At 42.7% G+C, this 15,735-nt stretch overlaps 1 protein-coding gene across 1 annotated transcript in view; it reads left to right on the top strand.

The window, feature by feature from the left end:
* Positions 1 to 15,735, top strand: part of DAAM (disheveled-associated activator of morphogenesis-like protein) — a 112,398-nt gene that overhangs the window by 66,292 nt on the left and 30,371 nt on the right. The window contains exon 10 of the mRNA XM_069309576.1: positions 15,134 to 15,318. Within this exon, the coding sequence (XP_069165677.1) occupies positions 15,134 to 15,318 (185 nt within the window). The remainder of the gene's footprint in view (positions 1 to 15,133; positions 15,319 to 15,735) is intronic.

Raw genomic sequence — 15,735 nt, 5'->3', positions numbered from 1 at the left:
TTTCTCTCTCCCTTCCTGTCTGCTTCCTCTCTCCTCCGTCCCTGCACCCCTCACTGCCTACCCTAATATACGCTCTCCTCTCACACATTCCTCTCTTTATACGCCTATTATTGCCTCTCCCTTCTTCCCTGCTCTCTCCTTCCTTCCTCCCCTTTGCTACTGACCTATCCTCTAGAGGGTGAGGGGGGGGGGGATGTGACCTGTCACCCGTGCCCTGGGAGCCCCTCCTGGGGCACCCTGTGAGGGGGGGAGGAGGAGGTACTGTAGTTCCTTGTAAGGTGACCGACCTGCACCCTCCATTTATGGTTACTTTATGGCGCATTCTTGACGTTAATTATGGTCATTAAGAGTAAGTTGAAGGTGGGAGGGCTGGGGGGGCTAGTGTGGTGGGGGGATTTGCCCCCGACAGGTACTGGCGTCGATTTACAAACTGAGCTGTTGGTCTGGGGACCAAGAGCTGGAACCTGTTTGAAATAGGCTCCAGCACCTCTTTCCAAAAACTTGTCATTCGTAATGTACAATTGACAGCATTTTTATCCCATGTGACATTTTAAATCTAACATTTCTCCTCCAATTGGTAGTTTAGTGACATGTATTAATTGCTCAGTCCTCGTGAGAGAATCTCGGTCAAGCTCCAACTCCCGTCCGGCATCGAGTCGACGTTTTAATGTTGAATTGAAATTGAAATAAGTTTATTGAGGTAAAATACACACAAAGGGATGAGGTAGCTCAAGCTATTCTCACCCCGTTCAGTACATCGTGTTAATACATATACACACACATCACAAACAATAAATATATTACCAAACATTGAGAGATAAACATATACATTTCCTCCTTTTAAATGTTTGACCAGTTAATTGGGTAATAGTTTAATGTTATCGGTAAGGTTAAAGCATTGTGGATACCTAATGTAACCATGTTCCTGTATAAACAGTCATTTATAGGCCGTAGTGTGAGCTACGGGCCTCTCATTCGAGTGGGCCAGGTTCGAGACCCGTACAGTACTGGGGCCAGATTCACGAAAGCACTTACGCAAGCACTTACGAACGTGTACATCTTTCCTCAATGTCTGACGGCTTTGGTTACATTTATTAAACAGTTTACAAGCATGAAAACTTGCCAATCAACTGTTAGTGTTATAAACAGCCTCCTGGTGCTTCGTAGCTCATTAACTGTTTAATAATTGGAAACAAAGCCGCCAAAGATTGAGAAAAGATGTACAGGTTCGTAAGTGCTTTCGTGAATCTGGCCCCAGATGAATGAAACATTCATTACTGCCGGAAGCTGCAGTTAAGGAGACTTGTAAGAAATTTAAAATGCTCGTCTTAAGAAAATTGAATTTACGGTTATTAGAGAAAGAAAATGGAGTCTGTGCTATTAGAGAAAATGTAACTTCTTTAATGAATGAAAACAGATTCTGGGCTTAATTGTAATGTTTTTATTTGCATATTTCCAACAAAGAAAATGTAATTATTGAAATTTACTGGCCTTTACAGTGCAGAAAATTAAATTAGCAGTCATATTAAGGCGTGCTTCGACAACGGAAATGAGCGGCAGAGTAATAAAAGGCGGATTGGGTTGTTTGGCTTCGTGAGACGGTAATTAATGGCAATTAGGGATGTCGGGAGCGTAATTACCGAGTCGGGAGAAATGGGATTATCTCTTGAGTGGGACACAGAAGAGGGATTGGAATTTTCCATGAGCTTGGAACGCATTCCAGGCGAATCATACCTTACCTTGAGGTGCTTCCGGGGCTTAACGCCCCGCGGCCCGGTTGTCGACCATACGCCTACATCCGAAAAATCTTAGCGCCTCTCAGTCCTAGCCTAGCCCCTAAGGCCTAGCCTAGCCCCTAACGCATAGCCTAGCCCCTAACGCATAGCCTTGCCCAGCCCCTAACCCCTAGCCTAGCCCCTAAGGCCTAGACCCCTCAAGCCTATAGCCCCTCTAGCCTAGTCCCTCAAGCCTTGCCCACAGTTCAGATTCCAGAGGACTGGAATCTCGCTAATAATAATACTAACATAGTGACTTGCCCTACTGGTCAGCTTTAGTATTTGTTTAATGTTTCGTGCGTTGTCAGTCCTTGTGGCGATGAAAGTCGCCTGGAATGCGTCAAAGTTCCAAGAGTTTGGGGTGCGTTATGCGTACTCTGGACCGTTCAAATTCGTGCGCTGGACCGTTCAAATTCGTGCGCTGGACCGTTCAAATTCGTGCGCTGGGCCGTCCAAATTCGTCACGTTGGTCGAAGTGTCTTCCTTGGGTCTTAAAGCTTAATCTATGATATATGAACGATGAAGACAAAGCCCAGGAGATGGCAGCACTGAGCCAGATTTTAGGAATTATATGCATGGATTGTTTTCCAGGGGTTGTTGACACGAGTTAGGCGAGGTTATAGGGGGCGTTATGGGGTTATGGGCGAGGTTATCTTAAGACGTCTGGAGAGAGGAGATGCAGAAGCATTTCATTGATTCTGCTACACATGTTCAGAAGTTGTCATAACTGATGACAGAGGGCCTTGGAGACCTCATTACCGCGAGTCATTGGTGAGGAATATTTTGGTTCTGCGTAATTAACCTCGCCAAATTGTTCCAAGAAACGTTTGAAGAATTACTTGGAAGTTGCCACTCTCTTGGAAAAAAAGTTATGACAAATGACAAGCATAAATTAGTTAGGTCAGTAGAGTATTTCACCAGTATAGACCGGTATATTGACCTCTATTCCCCGGGGTCACCATACCCCCCCCCCCCCCCCACGAGGTCAGCACTCTGGGGTAGGTTTAGAGAGGGAATGGTCATCTAATCTTGGCATACGCTACAGAAGTAGTTTATGGTCACGCTCCCCTACTTGACCTGGTAATCTGAGGTCACGCGCCCTGCCTGACCAGTGCAGGGTAATCAACAATGGCACTCTACTCCTCCCCCCTATGTCATTATGCAGGTCAGGAGCATATGGGGAAGTGTTTCACGGAGCTATTATCGTTGGCATTATGGGCGAATATATCTGATTCTAAATATTATAAAATATACATGATCAGTATAGCAGTTAAAATCACATACAAATGACGCCAACAATTTTGCTAGTAAAAAATAATTGTTAGTTTGGAAAGGGCGAAGATAAAGAGGATAGAAAGGAAGGGAATTATCATGAGAAGCGCCAAGCCATAACGACTATATAGCACTTGGAAGAAAGGGGTCAGGATAAGGATTTGGGATGGGACGGGGGGGGAAGGAATGGTGCCCAACCACTTGTGGACGGTCGGGATGCCATACACTAGACATCATTTCTGGCTCTCCGTAATATATGACCTTGACTGTGACCCCTCCACACACACGAGGGACCATAGTCATAATATATCTTCAAGCCACGAGAGATATTATAACGAGAGCACTGCGTGGTCTGGTACAATGAGGCTCCCTACCTTGTCCAAGTGGTCACAAGATGGCGCAGGCTGGTGCGCGGCCCTGATGGTGACGCACCAATTATTATCCCGTCATCTGTTTCTCTTCTCGTTCAGTTCTCTAACGTAAATTTCTCGTGACCTCTTGCTGAAATGTTGGTGTTTCAGACCATATGGTCTGCCTGTTCTCTCTGGTAATCTCCACGTTTGTCTTAGTCTTTCACATTTCTGGTTTTTATCTTCTTTCATAGTCTCTTTCTTACCCTCCAGGTTTTCCTTGACTCGCTTCCCCCCCACCCCCTATTTTTGTTATCGTTCGCTCCCCTCTTCCTGTCATTCTTGTTTGTCCGTGTATCTCCCCCTCTCTCCTGTTCTTCCTAAACCTTCCTCCCTATTCTCTCCCCACCAGTTAGGAGAGTTCGATCGTGTGGTTGTGATGCATGATTTAATAACCTTTGTTGACCTTGACCTCAGTCAGGTCAGGGTCTAAGGGATTATTATTATTATTAATTAGTACAATAATACAAGCGTTACATCGCCTGTTTTGTGTTCCTCACTTAAGTCACTCAAGGCATCAACGGGTGACAGTTTCAGATCGAAAAACTTTAATGAAACCAAAACCTCTTAAAAACTATCAATACTACTCGAAACTGTTACACAAATTTTGTTTTTTTATAATAATTATTCAGTATGTGTTTACACACTTTAACGGCACCAGCTTATGTGCAGGAACGCGTATTAAATTGTTTTTCTTATAGGTTAGGTTAGGTTATTAGGCTTTATAATATGAAGTTCATATATATATAACAAATTACAAATAAAATACTATTACATATAGTTTAAATAATTCTCGGTAAACCAATGCCCCAAATTAAGCGAATCTGAGTGTACTTACAAAATTATATTTAATATTTCTCTGCAAGCGTTGTGTTTTTTCGGTTGTAATTTAACGGGCAATTACGTGGAGCATTGCATGGCAACACCGTTCCTGCGGCGTGATCAAGGGAGTAATTGTTTAATGGCCAAGTGTCACGTCTGTCTACTAATTAAGGCTTCTTGCGCACCATAACATGTTCAGGTGTAATTTAACAACAAGAACGTTAATTTCGTAGTTATGGAACGAGAGACGCGAATATGCACTTTTTAAGGATTTATAATATGAAGTACAAAAGGCCAATTTTGTTTGTATACTAGAATTGCAAGATTGATGGATATCCAAACTAGGTCGTGATTCGACAAGCATTTACGCATTCAGTAACGAAACCTTTACATCTTCCATCCATTATGGCGGCTTTGTTTACAGTTATTAAACAGGTTATGAGCTCCGAGGCAGTACGAGGTTGCTTATAACACAACATTGGTTTATGAGGCTTCGAAGCTCATAAACGATTTAATAAATGTAAAAGCTCCCATAATTGGCGAATAATGTATAGGTTTCGTAGGTGGATGCAGTAAAGACTTGATGAATTTTGATATAAGGGCCAGAAATGATGGCACCTACGGCTGTTTTGGGTGGAATGTACATAATATGGACTGTTCTAACTAAAATAAGTCCTCATTTTGTACTTTGCGTATTTAAGGCCTATAATTATTTATGGTCATTATTTATGCTTTTTAGAATGCCAAGTACAAAAAGTGGATTTTTTGAAGTGATTACCTTCAGGGTAATAAGCCCTGTATACCCATCAATCAGGGTAATCTACCTCCAGGGGGAGGCCTGGTCGAGGACCGGGCCGCGGGGACGCTAAGCCCCGAAATCATCTGAATATAACCTCAAGAGAGGGTACTTCTTCCTTAAGGGTAGATTGTGTGGCGCCTGATGGAAAATTGTTTACAGATCTTGTAAAGCATAAGTTTGTCTTAGTATGAACAATGAACAAGTTTTGAAGCAGCCTTAATTCATCCTTACCTTACCTTGAGGTTACCTTGAGGTGCTTCCGGGGCTTAGCGTCCCCGCGGCCCGGTCGTCGACCAGGCCTGGTTGCTGGACTGATCAACCAGGGCTGTTGGATCCTTGTTCAGAAATCTTGAATATTTGATCACTCAGATGAAGCTAATTGTATAATTTTATCCTTAAGTAATAATAATAATGATCATCATAGTTTTATAACGATTTCCTCTGCCACAAAAAATATTTCTTTAGTGAGGCTACCAGAAGCACAATATTTAAATAATTCCCGGTGCATTTGTGGGATTATCTTATTATCTAAGATCACGAGCGATCGTCCTTCCCATTTTAGAAAGTAAATGCAGTAATGATGGCATGTTGGGCTTGAGTTAACCAGCCACGTCTCCTAATGTGGGCAGTTGAACCCTTTGATGCTGATTGATTGACCGCCAGTGGCTTCCAGGTTTAACGAAATCAGGATGATTGATGATGCTTATCAGCACAGCTTTTTGATATATATATGTTTGCCAACTGGGATTATTCCTGCAACATCTATAAGTCAAAAAATGAGTGGTGTTTTAAGTCGCACTATATCATCATAATTGTTCTAGGAGAATTTATATGCGCATTAATTGTAAAATATAACCACGTGATAGAGGCATTCTAGCTCTTTTGATATGGACAGCAGAAATCCCTTGAAAACTTCAGCAATCGCTGTGGAAGGATTAACGACATGATGCTGGGATTGCTGCTGATTACGAAGATTTTATATAATTTTTGTCCGTGGTATTTAGCCTAGCGTCACGCGAGAGACTCAAAATTGCAAGACCAGTTATTGCTACGTCATTTGCTATGGTCCAGTAGGCCTTCCGCGTGGACATCAGTTCTTGCATTTTGCCGTGCAAATTAATTGATGGTACTAGTTTACGTCAGTTTTAATTTAGCCCAATATGTTGGTGACAGTATTGCTCAAGTCTTGAGTATTGATCATGTTATTCTGTTGATGAATTTGGTAAAGGAATTTGAATATCAAAATATAGGTGGATATTAGTTGGGAGCAATTAAATCCAAGAAAAACTAAGTTATTGGAGTGTCAACAAGATGATGATTTATGATGAGTAAGTTCACCAAGTCCAAACAAAAGAGGGTAGGAAGACTTCAAAAGATTGTATAGGCACAATTAAGGAGTATTACAGTCACGGGGAACGCAATCATCATATGTTATGTTAATAACAGCAGATATTACATGCAAGATTATAAATAACTTAGATGACATATAAATAACTTTTACTATAAGCATTAAGCTTCTCGCGATCATCTGTAAAGTCATACCGAGCATTTAAAATTCCGGTCCCGTACTATCACGCAAGGAAAATAAACAAGACCGACCTTGAAACACTTTTTTTCCCTCCTGACCTTTGAGGTCAGCACGCCATGTTGACGCTGTGAAGGTAGGAGATGCATGCTCCCTAAGCCCCTTCTACTCTGCCCTCTCTAGCCTCCATGTCAAGACCCCGCGTTAGTCGCACCGTACATCAGATGAATCTGCACTGTGGAATATCCAGAACGATATAATTTAGGTCAGTGAGGTAAATCCCTTATTTATTGGCTGGTCGGATTATGTTTTTAAAGGCTCACGGCGTGCATGTGTAGCATACATGTGCAGATTTGTTCCTGTCGGAATTTTATGAGGCTGTATTGTCTGAATTTTGAGGCTATGTTCAACAGACAAAAATTGCGTACAAATATTATTGTGGAGGACACGTGAAAGAAGGCGACAAATTACTTTCCTAGGCTTAGTATAGCACACACGTTATTAAATCAGGCCTAAGATGGCTTATATTAGGCCCAGGATTGCTTATTTAGACTGAGGGTCAAGTTTGGTTGTATAGTTTCACTTACAGCGTGCCACTCGATGTGTTCCAATAGTACAAAACCAGAATTTATTGGGTACAACAGTCCATTTTTGTACGTTCGACCAGTAGTCACTATAAGTAGTGTACTACCCTATTTTTGAGGATGGGTTTCTGCATGATAAGAACTTTCAAGGAATTTTGTTTTCGTTGTAAATGTAATGTATTTTACATTATGATCACTTTGTTTAGGTAACGAGTGGTAACTACTTGTCCTGAGAAACAGTTGTCTGAGAGCCTCAGCGTCACAAACTACAGTAGTTCTACTGCAACCAGCTACCAGTACTCTTAAGAAACACACGAGGAATAATTTTGTGATTTCAAAGTCTGTTCTTCAAGCACTTAAACTTTTCCTGCAAGATCGCCAGCAAGAATATCGTAATAGCAATTATAAATGACCTACTCACGGCGCAGAAAAAAGGGTTTAGAATCTCTCTTGTATAGACCATCTAGCAGTACAAAAAGTAGTTTTATACCGTTTGTCATAGCTTCGAGCAGTAAGATTGACAAATGTAGGACAAATTGGGGACCATGGAGCACTTGTGGGTGCCTCTTTGCAGTATGTAGGGGGCCATAAGTTGAGGCAGTGTACAGTTTGATACCAGAGGGGTTCTTTACCGAGGGTAGGGGGTTCTTCTTCATTAATAAAGAAGCTATATGAAAAGAGGGGTAATGACCTTAGAGATAGGGAACGAATGGCCTACAAAACGCACATCATCTTCGTGAAGGACAGCCATAATGTGTAGATATCGTGAATCCGACAACAAATAGTTTTCATTGATCTGCAGGAAGAGCTGCTCTCTGGGAACTGGAGGAAACGCGGGATTAAAAAAGTTCCCGCCATGAATGGTGGTGCGGAGCGTGGCGGCGCTGGTGGCGCAGTCAGTCGCTACAAAACTTCCGTCCGGGCAGGGTGCTGTCCTATTCTCTCTCTCAACCCTGTGCAAAGTAGAACACTTCCTAGAAACCTCTTGGAATTTCCACGGTTATATATTTCAAGCTAAACAAGACTGAGGAAAGGCATGAATAGTTAGTTTCTGAAGGAGGAGGCGTCTGATAAGTTACCTGATGAAGGTGTTAAGCGTTTCGAGAAACAGTAATGTAATGTTAGCCAAGATACATCAAACAACTGGACAGTCTTTCGTAATGACTATGATTAATGTGTTTTAATCACGACGTTGGTTTTTAGTCCCTGAGACAAGTATAAAACTCCCTACACTACTGGAATATAAAACAAGAACTAACTTTCCTCAAGTGGAAAATTTAACATTGACTGAATATGGTTTGGTATGTTTTGTTGGTTACTGCATATATACCGAAACTCCAGTGTTACACTACAGAGAACTAATTACAATTGATAATTTGAAAGAGAAAACGTGTTTGAGTGTTTTTTTGACTGGTGTTTGAACTATAAGCTCTTGGACACCAAGTTTGGCTGACAGGACGAGAGTGTACCAGTATCCAGCGGACCCAATGTTAGTGTGACTTCAGATCTAACTCTGGGTAGGATCTACCATTGTGGTTGTCGAGTCAGCACTAACAAGGATTTCATTCTGATTTACAAGGTCAAAAAACAATGAAAATACACTGAGATTCATCTTTGGCTAAAGATATTGGACCCTGATATTGGTGGCGTAGTGTTGGAAAGATTTGTATGAACGCAGTGCTGTTCTGTTAAGACTGAATTCTTCAAGAGTCGGGAACGTGGAGAAATTGGTGGACATCGAAATTTGGTCCAATTGTGTTGGCCGAGTGAGTCCATCCCTTCAAGTACGAGCTAGGAATACGAGCTCAAGTACGAGCTAGGAATTTGTCGTCATCGTGGACGGTGTTAATGATATTAAAATTGCTGACACCTGGGCAATCACCGATATACCTATTATTACTTACTACCTAACTACCCTTCAAAACAACCTTGACACGACCGGATTAGCAGTGAAGTGCACAAAGTCCTCCATCTCTGTGCCGTATATTAAGCAGGCTTGACAGTAAACCAATTTTGGAGACATGGGAGTACTGGAGGCCAACATCTTTGTCATCATCTAGATTCTAGAACGTGCAGATAATTGTCACCCCACAAGGGCTTTTAGGTCGAGGAGCTGGCTACACGCTCTCGTACTTAACCTATTATTGATCATTCGAGTTGCTAATGTACATTCTGAAAATTTGATATTACGAGTGAATAATTATACAAAAGAAAGCATTTAAAGATTTTTTTAAATTTGACAAAGTATTGTGGTAACCTTTTACCCGTTCTTAACTCTTTAAAGACGCTTCCTGCCGTTTAGTTTGCAGGAGACATCCTAATTTCTTTAATTTTCGAGTTACCAAAGGAGTCGGAGGAACTCGGTCACTATACCACCGGTCATAGTCACCGTTGTATTCACCCGACTTGTCTTTAGTTGAGGTCCACCCCTGGAGTCCGCGAGACTTCAGACTGTGCAAACAAGGAGAGTTTGTGAAGGTCTATTTTTGTATTAGAATACACGGAAAGAACATTTTATTAGGATTACGAGGTTTCTAGTTTTTATTTATATATATATAGGAAGTTGAGCTTTGCTACATTGAACGACAAATATTTACTGTACATGTAAAAATTGATAGCCAGCATCCTTGACCTAAAAGAACCTGTGGGTATTGACTTTGAAGTAACAGCAAATGTTTGCATATATGATTCAGAATCTATAAACTTGGAACAACCAGAATTCTGTACTTGGAGCAACTAATACCTTTGGTCTCTAAGCAGCATAAAGCAAGATTTCAGAGTACAAATCAGAGGCATTTTTTTGAAGAGAGGAGTATCAGATCTATCAGAGCAGACACTCCTTGAACAGACACCGCCGTCATGAGGATTCCTTGGAATCTGGACTGGACAAGAGACATCAAGAGGTCGCTGAGCCTTCGCCGAGGACGACACGGTGCAACCCTTGACACGACGTACGACGCGGCCAGCGAGCTATCAGGCCGCTACCTGACACAGGCGGAGCACTACGCCCGAAATCTCGTCTACTCCACCATCGTACGCTCCAAGGCCAAGATTTCTGCCGCAAAATTCCGACTCAAGAGAACGTTGGAAGATGTGGACAACCACGTCGTGTACAGCAACGAGGACGGTGGAAGCTTGCACGAAGGACTGCTGGGCGAAGAGGTATTTGACAGCCAAGAAAGTTTTCCAGAACGGTTTCTAAGGATCTCGAAGCGACGTTCCACGAGGCTTCGTTTACGGGCTTTGCGAAGTCTGCGGGATCCCCTAGCGGGTTTTATGAACGGCAGAACGGAGCGCATGGATGCTGCAGACGCCGCTGACATAACTCTTATGGAGGACGCTCAAAGTTTTTGCTCCGTTAGCACCTCTCCGTTATTGCAGAAGGGGTCAAGAACGTCTTCACAAGAATCGACTCCAATCAAGATTTCGAAACCGGCAAAGCGTGTAGCTTCCTTTGCCGCCTTGATAACACCGGCAGATGGTACAATGGATTTGATGGCTTTAGAAATCCTGCCCGAATCCCCCAAGAGGAGAAGAGTATTATCGCTTGAGGACGATTCCACACCGGTCTTGGAACCAATGGTTGTGGACCTAAAATCCATGAAACTGGAATCTGGTCACTTTCATTCTAAATTCCCCGTGGAATCAAAGCTCGACCTCTTGAAGCCGGGACCCATAAAGACAGAACCAGGAGACGAGAGTCCGGAATTTGGGAAATTGGATAACAAAATTAACTTGAAACTCCTTGAACCTTTGGAGCCAGGAATAGTTAATCGCAAGTCTCGTTTAAAATCGAATACAGATGTGAAATTGCAGGCAGACTTCTTGAACACACAATCTCACATAAAATTGGACACCGACGTCGATAATTCAAAATCTGCAAAATTGGAGACTGAAATATTTAATCAGGAATCGCCTGCAAAATGGGAATCTTCAATTAAAGATCCAAAATTTTCAAAGAAATTGGGACCCGAAATCTCTGCTGCAGAATATCCTCCAAAAGCGGAGATGGAAGTTCTGTACGCAAAATCTTCGGTGATATTGGACACAGAAGAGATATTGGAGGCAGACTTCTTGAATCAGAAATACCACATAAAATTAGACACAAACGTCAATAATTTAAAATATGCGAATTTGGAGATGGAAATATTTAAGCAGGAATTATGTGGGAAATTGGAACCTGTGTTTGTAGATCAAAAAGCTTCCTCGACATTTGAACCAGAAATCTCAGCTGCGGAAGTGGAAATGGAAGTTCTGTATCCAGAATCTTCCGTGATAATGGACACGGAAGAGATATTAGAGGCAGACTTCTTGAATCGCAGATCTCCCATAAGAGTGAAAAGTCAAGAATCTCAGTTGGAGACAGTGAATTTAATATCACCTGTAAAGTTGGATTCCGGATTTGATTCAAAGTCTACAAAATTGCAGATAGAAATTTTGAACCAGGCATTAACTTCGAAATTAGATCCACAGTCTCCCTCAAAGTTGGAGCCAAACATCCCAGCTCTAAAATATTCAAAAGTGATGGAAATTTTAGACTCAAAACTTGTAATACTTGGAATAGGCATCGAAAACTCGGCATCACCTGTGGATCAAAATGGTGTGTGTGTGTTCGATAAAGCATTAGAATTTCAGTCTGAAATAATCAACCCAAAATATGTCCAGTTGGAACCAGCAGATGTGAATTTAAAATCCCCTGCGATCTTGAAATCAAAAGTCGTCGAACCACATGATATAAACTCGAACTTTCCGGTGAAATCTCCCAGAGAGCCAGCAATCACGGTCGATCTCCAGTTCCCCATGGGACTGGAGGTCGACCCAAGGGACTGGAGATACAAGCAAAGAAACCCGCCTTTAAGAGCGTCGTCATTCAGGTTGCTCCACGCCGCCTCGAAGAAGCTAAAAGGCGGCATTACTGCCTCGCTTTCCAGCGCCCCGAAGGCACAGCAAGAAACGGAACCTTACCTGCTGAAATCACCACTGAAGCTCTTGACGGGGTCGCCAAAGAAGAGGCCAGCGGAGGCCATCAGATCACCATTGAAATTCCGCAACAGTTCCCGGAAGAAGGCGAAGCGTGAGGTGTTGTGGCCCTCCCCGGCAACACTGCCCACCATTTCCCCTCTGCCTTTACCCCCCTGCAAGCGCAAGGAGGAGACCTTCAGAAGCCCCGTCAAGCACGCACGGGTGATCGCCAGACAACGCTTGGGACAGAGGTGAGTCGCCAAGTAAATGGATCAATCGTTCGGAAGTTACTTAAGAGAAAGGAGTCGAGAATAACTACGCAAAGTAATCGCAAAAAATATATTGGAAAGTAGATATAAAAAGTAAAATGTTCTCTTCAGGCCTTCAGTAATTTTGTAATTTAATGCGACTTATTTCAGTGGTGTACTTTTTGGCATATAAAAATTTGCGTGGTATCTAAGAATGCGTTTAAGTCATCAATACCAGGAAAAATTAGCCTAATTAATGTAGCAAATGTGTAAATTCTTTTATTCCATCTACATAATTTAATAAATCAAAGCATTACAATTAAACACACGCAGAAATATTGCAAGATCCTTGATAGTAGAGAGGAATTTACACACAAAAAAGTATGTATGACTGAGGGTATTTGGTGCATGATTGTTGAGGCGGGAGGTCAGGCGTCACTACCAGGGACATAAAAGCCTAGCGAGGGGGCCAAGGTTCTCACGCACACCACTGGCCATGAATGGTCTAACGTCGCATTGGTATACATTCTCGTCTTCCTTCAGTGGCCGGTTTGAAGCTTAATATATACTGCCTGCCTGCTACAAGATGGGGTATAGGAACTAAACACAATCCCTCACTGTAACCATTTTAACTGTTCACAACTATCATCACTGTATCCACCGCACAACCTGCAACATTGTACACTACATTCGGCCTTCATCATTGTAACCATCTTCACTAAATTTGGGCATATCTGTAACCATCATCACTACCCGGGGTACCGCTGGGGTCCCATCTACAATCTTCCCTACAATTCACCATTTTTCTGACCCTTTCACCTTCACAACTCCTTACCGCTTTCCCCTCATCACTGTAACTATCTTCAGTATTTAATGGCTCCTGATTTTCTCGTGGATACATCAGGGTAATGTGATTTCTTTGATCATTGGGAATACAAAGAAATTTGCGGCTCGCGGAAAGAGGAGGAATTATGTAATATATGTCTCTCACACCCACCAGTGAAGTGGGTGTGAGAGAGAAATATCGGGAGGGAGGGAAGGACAAATATCGACTGTGACTCGAAATGCAGTCACAATAAGAATATTATATGCGAGCCCAAGCAGGGAACGTTACATGAAGGCTAGGCTAGGCTAGTCACTACACCGCTAGGAGCCGGTGGCTGAGCGGACAGAACACTGGAAGCGTGATCCCGGGTTCGATCCCGAACGCCGGCGAGAAACAATGGGCAGAGTTTCTTTCACCTTGATGCCCCTGTTACCTAGCAGTAAATAGGTACCTGGGAGTTGTCAGCTGTCACGGGCTGCTTCCTGGGGGTGGAAGCTTGATCGAGGACCGGGCCGCGGGGACACTAAGCCCAGAAATCATCTCAAGATAACTCATTAGTTGTCAGACCGGCTAGTTTCTCAGATTGTGTTGCGGGGACGGCCGAAGGCAAATTCAAAATTCAAATTTTTATTCGGAAGACGTTACTAAACCCCTGTAGGTTGTTTTATCTTTTTTTTTCGCTGAGATGTAATTACCTTAGTTTCTCGCAGCTCTCAAATTTTTGCAGTGTCATTATCTTCCATGTTTCAGCGTGAACACTTCTCACATTTCCAGGTTTGTGACCCGACAGAGTTGACCACTGCGCCACTGACTTAGTAGCCCAGTAGAGACAGTATCCAAGAATGGCATTGGTTCCACGTTGAATTGACGAAATCAGCATTAATTCAACATTGATGCAACCTTTATGATTGATTCGGCATTGAATTTGTCCGTTACTCTTGGTCCGTCTTGGATATTGCTCCCAATGGGGAGCAAAGTATAAGGGTGAAGATTTAATCGGAACCCTTCCTGGAAAACAACCGAATGACCAACAAAGGATTTAGTCTGCCGTCAGTAGATTAGATCTGTAATCAAAGATGGTTGCAAGGTCCGTCTTTGTTTGAAACATTTCCGTGACTCGAGTGATCAAACCTGACCTGCAGTTCGATCACCGGCAGAAATGAATCATAAATTTGGTCACGAACCCTTGATTGCCTATACATCTCTGGGAAACGAAAAATATTTGAATTTCCGATAAACGGAAAAATATTTTGGGTTTGGCTAGGTTTTAAGTCACATTTCCATTACCCTCGACAGATAATATCACAGTAACGGAAGTGAAACCCATCACACATATAGGAACAGAAGAAATTGACACGAGACAATTAAGAGTCGCAGCGACTTGATAAGGGTCTAGAACGAACCAAAACTTGGTCACATAAATTTCTTTCCTGTAAAGGTTGGTTTATCCAATAACTTTTGTTATTCAACATGCATTAAGTAGCTCCCACGACACATGTACAATATTGCATTGCAGAACTAGGGGAAAGTTTAGATATGGCGATCATATGGTAGACAGAGGAAGTCAACGTACAAGACCATTAGTGCATGTACAAATGTACTAAAATGTACATTTTAGTAAATGTAAATGCACTTGTAGTAAATGTACAAGACCAGCCAGACCATCAATAGGGTACACGTCGAATTCTGAGATGGTCGGTCTGTCGAAAGCGGCAGTGGGGAGAGGTTGCCTTTATTTCTTGCACTAATTAAGCCCCCTAAAGAAACGGAGAAAAATAGAGTACATTTAACGATGAAAGGGCCACTTCCCCCACCATCCAACCCAGCATGTGGTCTCCATTGGAAGTAGGGGTCCAGCTTGACCCCTACTTCTCCATAATCAACCCAGCTTGACCCCACCTACTCGACAGACATCTGGACGCGTTCGAGTTCTACCGGGCGGAGGACGAGCGAGAGTGGGCGAGACGGTACGAAGAGGTCCATGTGGACACTAAGAGCGCCACCTCCATGTTCAAACTCCTCCAGAGTAAACTCCAGTACTCCGCAGCCTATCCACACTTCCTCAGCCTCCTCCATCACCTTCTCCTGCTGCCCAGTGAGTAAAATAACTGTTCCCATTGTTGGTAGTTTATAGAACCTTTTTAAATTATAATTTAATAAGAATTTTTTAAGTTGTCACATGGCGCAGTGGTAAAGCACTCGCCCGGCGCTTAGAGTGCTTTGGCTTGGGTTTATATCCTAGCCGGGGAGGATTGACTGGGCGCCAAACATTGACCGTAGCCTCAGATCACCCAGTGGTTAATGGGTACCTGGTTGTTAAACGATTTGCTGGGTCGTATTCCGGGGAATATAGACTTAAGGACCTACCCCTAAACGCTATGCCTACTAATGGTTTTACGAGAACGTAAGAGCTCTTGTATATATACATAAATACAAGTATTTATATTTTAATACTTGTATTTATGAAGCTGGCGGAGGCCGTCGGCTTCCTGTCCTCGTCGAGGCCACTAGT

The sequence above is a fragment of the Procambarus clarkii genome, chromosome 65, assembly GCF_040958095.1.
Source record: "Procambarus clarkii isolate CNS0578487 chromosome 65, FALCON_Pclarkii_2.0, whole genome shotgun sequence".
Classification (NCBI taxonomy): Eukaryota; Metazoa; Arthropoda; class Malacostraca; order Decapoda; family Cambaridae; genus Procambarus; species Procambarus clarkii.
This window is presented reverse-complemented; position numbering and strand designations above follow the sequence as displayed.